This window comes from Ascaphus truei, unplaced genomic scaffold, assembly GCF_040206685.1.
Source record: "Ascaphus truei isolate aAscTru1 unplaced genomic scaffold, aAscTru1.hap1 HAP1_SCAFFOLD_1300, whole genome shotgun sequence".
NCBI classification, from domain to species: domain Eukaryota; kingdom Metazoa; phylum Chordata; class Amphibia; order Anura; family Ascaphidae; genus Ascaphus; species Ascaphus truei.
Window position 1 is genome coordinate 67,386 of NW_027454176.1, and position 10,455 is coordinate 77,840.

At 59.2% G+C, this 10,455-nt stretch overlaps 1 protein-coding gene and 1 long non-coding RNA gene across 2 annotated transcripts; one reads left to right on the top strand and one right to left on the bottom strand.

Moving 5' to 3' along the window:
* Positions 1-812: 812 nt before the first annotated feature.
* On the top strand, positions 813-4,545 carry SUV39H1 (SUV39H1 histone lysine methyltransferase). The gene is made up of 4 exons (XM_075581418.1): positions 813-1,535; positions 2,207-2,353; positions 3,271-3,400; positions 3,865-4,545. The coding sequence occupies exons 1-4, from the start codon at positions 828-830 to the stop codon at positions 3,996-3,998; spliced, it is 1,119 nt and encodes a 372-aa protein (XP_075437533.1). The 5' UTR covers positions 813-827; the 3' UTR covers positions 3,999-4,545.
* A 279-nt stretch (positions 4,546-4,824) lies between these two features.
* LOC142475643 (uncharacterized) lies at positions 4,825-9,456 on the bottom strand. Its single transcript, XR_012791059.1, has 2 exons — positions 9,222-9,456; positions 4,825-5,224 (listed from the first exon to the last, which is right to left on the bottom strand). It is a non-coding gene; the product is annotated as an uncharacterized LOC142475643 (long non-coding RNA).
* Positions 9,457-10,455: the final 999 nt, after the last annotated feature.

Consider the following 10,455-nt stretch of genomic DNA (forward strand, 5'->3'; position numbering starts at 1 on the left):
GTGTGTGGGGGAGGGGGTGGGGGAATGCCTGCACTGGATGTGTGAGGGAGGGGGGGGGGGAATGCCTGCACTGGATGTGTGAGGGAGTGGGGGGGTAATTGCCTGCACTGGATGTGTGTGGGAGGTGGGGGGGTATTGCCTGCACTGGATGTGTGTGGGGGAGGGGGGGGGATTGCCGGTACTGGGTGTGTGGGGGAGAGGGGGGGGGATTGCCGGTACTGGGTGTGGGAGAGGGGGGGGATTGCCGGTACTGGGTGTGGGAGAGGGGGGATTGCCGGTACTGGGTGTGGGAGAGGGGGGGGATTGCCGGTACTGGGTGTGTGGGGGAGGGGGCAGTGCCGGTACTGGGTGTGTGGGGGAGGGGGCAGTGCCGGTACTGGGTGTGTGGGGGAGGGGGCAGTGCCGGTACTGGGTGTGTGGGGGAGGGGGCAGTGCCGGTACTGGGTGTGTGGGGGAGGGGGCAGTGCCGGTACTGGGTGTGTGGGGGAGGGGGCAGTGCCGGTACTGGGTGTGTGGGGGAGGGGGCAGTGCCGGTACTGGGTGTGTGGGGGAGGGGGCAGTGCCGGTACTGGGTGTGTGGGGGAGGGGGCAGTGCCGGTACTGGGTGTGTGGGGGAGGGGGCAGTGCCGGTACTGGGTGTGTGGGGGAGGGGGCAGTGCCGGTACTGGGTGTGTGGGGGAGGGGGCAGTGCCGGTACTGGGTGTGTGGGGGAGGGGGCAGTGCCGGTACTGGGTGTGTGGGGGAGGGGGCAGTGCCGGTACTGGGTGTGTGGGGGAGGGGGCAGTGCCGGTACTGGGTGTGTGGGGGAGGGGGCAGTGCCGGTACTCATGCCTGTATGTGTCCCTCAGGAGGAGCATTACCTGGTGAAGTGGAAGGGATACCCGCACTCTGCCTGCTCCTGGGAGCCCCGCCATCACCTCAAGTGCTTCCACCTCATCAAGCAGTTCCACCGGGACATAGAGCGGGAGCTCCAGCGGCGAGCGCAGGCCAAGGGAGGCTCGGGGGGCAGGAAGGTGGCTGCACGCTGCCCCCGCAAACTGGACCCAAGCCTTTCCCATCACCTGGTGCTGAAGGCCAAGCAGCGGCAGCTCCTGCGGCAATGGCAGCAGCACCTGAACGCCAAGAGCTTGCAGCCGGGGCTCATCCTGGTGGAGAACGAGGTTGACCTGGAGGGGGCCCCCCGGGACTTCGTGTATATCAACGAGTACAAGGTGGGGGAGGGGGTGACGCTTAGCCAGGTGGCGCCAGGATGCTCGTGCCACGACTGTTACACTGACACGGGGGGCTGCTGCCCAGGAGCCTCCATGCATAAATTTGCCTACAACCATGAGGGCCAGGTGAGGGTGCGAGCCGGCCACCCCATATACGAGTGCAACTCCTTCTGCCGCTGCGGCCCGTCCTGCCCCAACCGTGTGGTACAGAAGGGCATCCAGTGCAAGCTGTGCATCTTCCGCACGCCGGACGGCAGGGGCTGGGGGGTGCGCTCCCTGGAGAAAATCCGCAAGCACAGCTTCGTCATGGAGTACGTGGGGGAGGTGAGGCATGGTGTGTGTGGGGGAGGTGAGGCATGGAGTGTGTGGGGGAGGTGAGGCATGGAGTGTGTGGGGGAGGTGAGGCATGGAGTGTGTGGGGGAGGTGAGGCATGGAGTGTGTGGGGGAGGTGAGGCATGGTGTGTGTGGGGGAGGTGAGGCATGGAGTGTGTGGGGGAGGTGAGGCATGGAGTATGTGGGGGAGGTGAGGCATGGAGTATGTGGGGGAGGTGAGGCATGGAGTGTGTGTGTGGGGGGGAGGGGAGGCATGGAGTGTGTGGGGGAGGTGAGGCATGGAGTGTGTGGGGGAGGGGAGGCATGGAGTGTGTGTGTGGGGGAGGGGAGGCATGGAGTGTGTGTGTGGGGGGAGGGGGAGGCATGGAGTGTGTGGGGGAGGGGATGCATGGAGTGTGTGGGGGAGGGGAGGCATGGAGTGTGTGGGGGAGGGGATGCACAGAGTACGTGGGGGAAGGGAGACACAGCATTGATTCTCTTCCCCCCCCTATATATAGATATATGTATCTCTCTCTGTGCATTGGGAAGGGGACAATAATTATAAAACAAATATATTGACGTTTCATATGAGCGCCCCAGTAACTTGTGTGAATGGAACATTCTGGATTGTGTGTGTTGTGTCTGTGAGCACAGTGTGAACCAGGCACGGCCTGTGTTTCAGATAATTACCTCGGAGGAGGCGGAGCGCAGGGGGCAGATCTACGACCGGCAGGGGGCAACTTATCTGTTTGACCTGGATTACGTGGAAGATGTGTACACTGTGGACGCAGCTCACTACGGGAACATCTCGCACTTCGTCAACCACAGTGTAAGTGCTGGAGGCATCACAGCCGCCTCACCCTGCTCCACCGGCCGCCTCGCCCCGCTCCCCCGGCCGCTTCGCCCCGCTCCCCCGGCCGCCTCGCCCCGCTCCCCCGGCCGCCTCTCACCCCGCTCCCCCGGCCGCCTCTCGCCCCGCTCCCCCGGCTGCCTCTCGCCCCGCTCCCCCGGCTGCCTCTCGCCCCGCTCCCCCGGCCGCCTCTCGCCCCGCTCCCCCGGCCGCCTCGCTCCCCCGGCCGCCTCGCTCCCCCCGGCCGCCTCTCGCCCCGCTCCCCCGGCCGCCTCTCGCCCCGCTCCCCCGGCCGCCTCTCGCCCCGCTCCCCCGGCCGCCTCTCGCCCCGCTCCCCCGGCCGCCTCTCGCCCCGCTCCCCCGGCCGCCTCTCGCCCCGCTCCCCCGGCCGCCTCTCGCCCCGCTCCCCCGGCCGCCTCTCGCCCCGCTCCCCCGGCCGCCTCTCGCCCCGCTCCCCCTGCCCAGGGCGGGCCTGGCCACCTCTCGCCCCGCTCCCCCGGCCGCCTCTCGCCCCGGCCGCCTCTCGCCCCGCTCCCCCCGCCGCCTCTCGCCCCGCTCCCCCGGCCGCCTCTCGCCCCGCTCCCCCTGCCCAGGGCGGGCCTGGCCGCCTCTCGCCCCGCTCCCCCGGCCGCCTCTCGCCCCGCTCCCCCGGCCGCCTCTCGCCCCGGCCGCCTCTCGCCCCGCTCCCCCCGCCGCCTCTCGCCCCGCTCCTCTTGCCCCCCTCCCCCCGCCGCCTCTTGCCCCCCTCCCCCCGCCGCCTCTCGCCCCGCTCCTCTTGCCCCCCTCCCCCCGCCGCCTCTCGCCCCGCTCCCCCTCGCCCCGCTCCCCCCGCCGCCTCTCGCCCCGCTGCCTCTCGCCCCGCTGCCCCGGCCGCCTCTCACCCCGCTCCCCCGCAGTGTAACCCCAACCTGCAGGTGTACAACATCTTCATTGATAACCTGGACGAGCGTTTGCCGCGCATCGCCTTCTTCTCCACGCGCACAATCCGCACGGGGGAGGAGCTCACCTTTGACTACAACATGCAGGGTGAGCCGTGTGCTGGGTAAAAATAGGTGTCATTAGACCCGGGTTTGGGGCGGCAAATATTTCCACCCTCGTGCATTTGAGGGGGGGGGGGTGTAGGGCGTGTGCGTAGGGGGCAGGTGCGTGTAGAGCGGGGGGGGCTTGTGCATATAGGGTGGGCTGGGAGGGCATGTGTGTGCGTGTAGAGCGGGGGGGTGTGTGTAGGGCATGTGTGTGCGGGGGGGGTGCGTGTGTGTGTGCGGGGGGGGGGGGGAGGGTGAGGGGGGGGGGGAGGGTGAGGGGGGGGCGCGTGTGTGGGGGGGGCGCGTGTGCGCGCGTGATCTGGCAGAGGACGAACGACTGAGAGTTTGCAGTGTGTGTGTATAGTGTCAGTTCTTCAACCAGAGGGGGCTGCAGGGCAGGTTGGAAACGCTGTGTCCTGTTAGGGAGGGCTCTGTTTCATGCTTTAATACTCTCCTCCCCTCTAGTGGACCCGGTGGACGTGGAGAGCACGAAGATGGATTCTAATTTTGGCCTTGCTGGGCTTACGGGTTCACCCAAAAAGCGAGTGAGAGTGGAGTGCAAATGTGGGCAAAGCAGCTGCCGTAAATACCTCTTCTGAGGGCAGAAGGGAACCCAGTCGCCTGTGCACACACCGGTCCGAGGCTGGTTCCTGTGCCATCGCTAACAAGCTCTGTGTTTACACCCCCGCTGGGAATCCTGGAGGCCTCCCCAAATCCGAAGCCCCGTCTCTGCTAGAAGGGGCCCCTCTTTATAAAATGTTGGTGCTAAAGACTTTGATCCCGTTTTTACCCTTCCGCTGCTGCCCGCGTCCGTTCTGTGACTCGAGCTGGTGGTCAGAGCGGCCAGAGCTTGGGCTCTGATAACCTGTCCGGGCCATACTGCAGCAGCTGTCCAGGCTCGGCCATCACTGGCCTGGGACTTTTTACTTGAATCCCTGCCTTCATGCTGGTCCCGTCCCCCACCCATATGGGAGAGGCTGCTCTGTACATATAGGAGGCGCCTATGCATTCCCCTTCTGAGGGTCGGTGGCATTCGGTTTTACCAGTCCTGTTATGTGGGATTTTTATTTCTACATCTTCTGAATTGTGTAGTTTTTATATGTGGGCTCTGCGAGGGGCTGATGTTTAGGGTGTAAATACAATGTTTTATTTCTGTAATCACACGGTCTCAGTGCTGGTCATTGTATAGGACACGAGTGCCGCTGAACACCTTTGCACACAGCTGCGCCAGTAATAGAAGGAGCCCCTAACCTGCTGCTCCCAGGACACCAGGACAGCTCACTGGGTAATAATCCGTGTGTGTGTGTGTGTGTGTGTGTGTGTGTGTGTGTGTGTGTGGTGTTACACACTGTCCCACCCAGCCCCGTGTATGACTGGCTGTAGTTACACCTTACGCTGCTTTTCCATCACATGTACAGGCGAAGGTTGGGATGCGACAGGCGGAGCTTTTATTTGGTGATGCACAAAGTGACAACGAAGGGAAAGATATATAAATAAAAGGTACAGAGAATTGGGGTGTTGCAGCCCCCCGAGCCTCAGCAGGACGGCTGTGGGCGTTACAAGGAGGGAACGGTGTCTGCTGCCAGCCATATGAGATCAGTCTGAGGCGGAGGGAGGGAGGGCGAGGGCGGGCGTACATATCATTTCTGCTCCCGCCTCCAGACTATTACCATTCCCTTGGCATCACTGGAGGCTAGGAGACTCTCGTCACAGTTAAAGCTGACGCCCAGCACCACCGCGCTGTGTCCCTGCAGCTTGTTCACAATGGCCTTGGTGGCTCGTTCCACATCGAAGAAATAGACACACATGTCTTCGCTGCCTGTTACTGAGAGAGGGACACGGATATGCACAGGCTGTTACTGAGAGAGAGGGACACGGATATACACAGCCTGTTACTGAGAGAGAGGGACACGGATATACACACAGCCTGTTACTGAGAGAGGGACACGGATATATACACAGCCTGTTACTGAGAGAGAGGGACACGGATATACACAGCCTGTTACTGAGAGAGGGACACGGATATACACCGCCTGTTACTGAGAGAGGGACACGGATATACACCGCCTGTTACTGAGAGAGGGACACGGATATACACAGCCTGTTACTGAGAGAGAGGGACACGGATATACACAGCCTGTTACTGAGAGAGGGACACGGATATATACACAGCCTGTTACTGAGAGAGAGGGACACGGATATACACAGCCTGTTACTGAGAGAGAGGGACACGGATATACACAGCCTGTTACTGAGAGAGAGGGACACGGATATACACAGCCTGTTACTGAGAGAGAGGGACACGGATATACACAGCCTGTTACTGAGAGAGAGGGACACGGATATACACAGCCTGTTACTGAGAGAGAGGGACACGGATATACACAGCCTGTTACTGAGAGAGGGACACGGATATACACAGCCTGTTACTGAGAGAGGGACACGGATATATACAGCCTGTTACTGAGAGAGGGACACGGATATACACAGCCTGTTACTGAGAGAGAGGGACACGGATATACACAGCCTGTTACTGAGAGAGGGACACGGATATACACAGCCTGTTACTGAGAGAGAGGGACACGGATATACACAGCCTGTTACTGAGAGAGAGGGACACGGATATACACAGCCTGTTACTGAGAGAGGGACACGGATATACACAGCCTGTTACTGAGAGAGGGACACGGATATACACAGCCTGTTACTGAGAGAGGGACACGGATATACACAGCCTGTTACTGAGAGAGAGGGACACGGATATACACAGCCTGTTACTGAGAGAGAGGGACACGGATATACACAGCCTGTTACTGAGAGAGAGGGACACAGATATACACAGCCTGTTACTGAGAGAGAGGGACACGGATATACACCGCCTGTTACTGAGAGAGGGACACGGATATACACAGCCTGTTACTGAGAGAGAGGGACACGGATATACACAGCCTGTTACTGAGAGAGAGGGACACGGATATACACAGCCTGTTACTGAGAGAGAGGGACACGGATATACACAGCCTGTTACTGAGAGAGAGGGACACGGATATGCACAGGCTGTTACTGAGAGAGGGACACGGATATACACAGCCTGTTACTGAGAGAGGGACACGGATATACACAGCCTGTTACTGAGAGAGGGACACGGATATACACAGCCTGTTACTGAGAGAGAGGGACACGGATATACACAGCCTGTTACTGAGAGAGGGACACGGATATACACAGCCTGTTACTGAGAGAGGGACACGGATATACACAGCCTGTTACTGAGAGAGAGGGACACGGATATACACAGCCTGTTACTGAGAGAGGGACACGGATATACACAGCCTGTTACTGAGAGAGGGACACGGATATACACAGCCTGTTACTGAGAGAGAGGGACACTGATATACACAGCCTGTTACTGAGAGAGAGGGACACGGATATACACCGCCTGTTACTGAGAGAGAGGGACACGGATATACACCGCCTGTTACTGAGAGAGAGGGACACGGATATACACAGCCTGTTACTGAGAGAGGGACACGGATATATACACAGCCTGTTACTGAGAGAGAGGGACACGGATATACACAGCCTGTTACTGAGAGAGAGGGACACGGATATACACAGCCTGTTACTGAGAGAGGGACACGGATATACACAGCCTGTTACTGAGAGAGAGGGACACGGATATACACAGCCTGTTACTGAGAGAGAGGGACACGGATATACACAGCCTGTTACTGAGAGAGAGGGACACGGATATACACCGCCTGTTACTGAGAGAGGGACACGGATATACACAGCCTGTTACTGAGAGAGGGACACGGATATACACCGCCTGTTACTGAGAGAGGGACACGGATATACACCGCCTGTTACTGAGAGAGGGACACGGATATACACAGCCTGTTACTGAGAGAGGGACACGGATATACACAGCCTGTTACTGAGAGAGGGACACGGATATACACAGCCTGTTACTGAGAGAGGGACACGGATATACACAGCCTGTTACTGAGAGAGGGACACGGATATACACAGCCTGTTACTGAGAGAGGGACACGGATATACACAGCCTGTTACTGAGAGAGAGGGACACGGATATACACACAGCCTGTTACTGAGAGAGGGACACGGATATATACACAGCCTGTTACTGAGAGAGAGGGACACGGATATACACAGCCTGTTACTGAGAGAGAGGGACACGGATATATACAGCCTGTTACTGAGAGAGGGACACGGATATACACAGCCTGTTACTGAGAGAGAGGGACACGGATATACACAGCCTGTTACTGAGAGAGAGGGACACGGATATACACAGCCTGTTACTGAGAGAGGGACACGGATATACACAGCCTGTTACTGAGAGAGGGACACGGATATATACACAGCCTGTTACTAAGAGAGAGGGACACGGATATACACAGCCTGTTACTGAGAGAGAGGGACACGGATATACACAGCCTGTTACTGAGAGAGAGGGACACGGATATATACAGCCTGTTACTGAGAGAGGGACACGGATATACACAGCCTGTTACTGAGAGAGAGGGACACGGATATACACAGCCTGTTACTGAGAGAGAGGGACACGGATATACACAGCCTGTTACTGAGAGAGGGACACGGATATACACAGCCTGTTACTGAGAGAGGGACACGGATATATACACAGCCTGTTACTGAGAGAGAGGGACACGGATATACACAGCCTGTTACTGAGAGAGAGGGACACGGATATACACAGCCTGTTACTGAGAGAGAGGGACACGGATATACACAGCCTGTTACTGAGAGAGAGGGACACGGATATACACAGCCTGTTACTGAGAGAGAGGGACACGGATATACACAGCCTGTTACTGAGAGAGAGGGACACGGATATACACAGCCTGTTACTGAGAGAGGGACACGGATATACACAGCCTGTTACTGAGAGAGAGGGACACGGATATACACAGCCTGTTACTGAGAGAGGGACACGGATATACACAGCCTGTTACTGAGAGAGAGGGACACGGATATATACAGCCTGTTACTGAGAGAGAGGGACACGGATATATACAGCCTGTTACTGAGAGAGGGACACGGATATACACAGCCTGTTACTGAGAGAGGGACACGGATATACACAGCCTGTTACTGAGAGAGGGACACGGATATACACAGCCTGTTACTGAGAGAGAGGGACACGGATATACACAGCCTGTTACTGAGAGAGAGGGACACGGATATACACCGCCTGTTACTGAGAGAGGGACACGGATATACACCGCCTGTTACTGAGAGAGGGACACGGATATACACAGCCTGTTACTGAGAGAGGGACACGGTATACACCGCCTGTTACTGAGAGAGGGACACGGATATACACCGCCTGTTACTGAGAGAGGGACACGGATATACACCGCCTGTTACTGAGAGAGGGACACGGATATACACAGCCTGTTACTGAGAGAGGGACACGGATATACACAGCCTGTTACTGAGAGAGGGACACGGATATACCCAGCCTGTTACTGAGAGAGAGGGACACGGATATACACAGCCTGTTACTGAGAGAGAGGGACACGGATATACACAGCCTGTTACTGAGAGAGAGGGACACGGATATACACAGCCTGTTACTGAGAGAGAGGGACACGGATATACACAGCCTGTTACTGAGAGAGAGGGACACGGATATACACAGCCTGTTACTGAGAGAGAGGGACACGGATATACACAGGCTGCTGCCGGCACAGGGAACATACATTAATACATGTCCCCTCACTGACGAGGGCAGCCACCCAGGATCGGCACGTGGTGCTGGGCGTGGTACCTACCCACACAGGCTCCCTGCCGGAAGGACATAAGGGGGCAGAAGATGCTGCAGATAGGGTGAGCCGTCTGCTGGATCTGAAAGGTGCGTTTTAACTGCAGCGTCCCCTCGTTATCCACCACCCTACGGGGTACAGAGATCGGCGCTAGGACTGGGAGGCGGGACGCTGGGTAACGGGAGGCTGGGTAACGGGAGGAGGGAGGCTGGGTAACGGGAGGCGGGAGGCTGGGTAACGGGAGGCTGGGTAACGGGAGGAGGGACGCTGGGTAACGGGAGGCGGGAGGCTGGGTAACGGGAGGCTGGGTAACGGGAGGCGAGAGGCTGGGTAACGGGAGGCGGGAGGGTATTAGGAGGGACGCTGGGTAACGGGAGGCGGGACGCTGGGTAAGGGGAGGCGGGAGGGTATTAGGAGGGACGCTGGGTAAGGGGAGGCGGGAGGGTATTAGGCGGGACGCTGGGTAAGGGGAGGCGGGAGGGTATTAGGAGGGACGCTGGGAAAGGGGAGGCGGGAGGGTATTAGGGGGGACGCTGGGTAAGGGGAGGCGGGAGGGTATTAGGAGGGACGCTGGGTAAGGGGAGGTGGGAGGGTATTAGGGGGGACGCTGGGTAAGGGGAGGCGGGAGGGTATTAGGAGGGACGCTGGGTAAGGGGAGGCGGGAGGGTATTAGGCGGGACGCTGGGTAAGGGGAGGCGGGAGGGTATTAGGGGGGACGCTGGGTAAGGGGAGGCGGGAGGGTATTAGGAGGGACGCTGGGTAAGGGGAGGCGGGAGGGTATTAGGAGGGACGCTGGGTAACGGGAGGCGGGAGGGTATTAGGCGGGACGCTGGGTAATGGGAGGCGGGAGGGTATTAGGAGGCGGGAGGGTATTAGGAGGGACGCTGGGTAAGGGGAGGCGGGAGGGTATTAGGAGGGACGCTGGGTAAGGGGAGGCGGGAGGGTATTAGGAGGGACGCTGGGTAAGGGGAGGCGGGAGGGTATTAGGAGGGACGCTGGGTAACGGGAGGCGGGAGGGTATTAGGAGGGACGCTGGGTAAGGGGAGGCGGGAGGGTATTAGGAGGGACGCTGGGTAAGGGGAGGCGGGAGGGTATTAGGAGGGACGCTGGGTAAGGGGAGGCGGGAGGGTATTAGGAGGGACGCTGGGTAAGGGGAGGCGGGAGGGTATTAGGCGGGACGCTGGGTAACGGGAGGCGGGAGGGTATTAGGAGGGACGCTGGGTAAGGGGAGGCGGGAGGGTAT

Coding starts and splice junctions, on each gene's coding strand:
- SUV39H1 (XM_075581418.1), top strand. CDS start 828: ATGCCTGTATGTGTCCCTCAGGAGGAGCATTACCTGGTGAAGTGGAAG. Junction 1,536..2,206: donor TCATGGAGTACGTGGGGGAG/GTGAGGCATGGT, acceptor CCTGTGTTTCAG/ATAATTACCTCGGAGGAGGC. Junction 2,354..3,270: donor CGCACTTCGTCAACCACAGT/GTAAGTGCTGGA, acceptor GCTCCCCCGCAG/TGTAACCCCAACCTGCAGGT.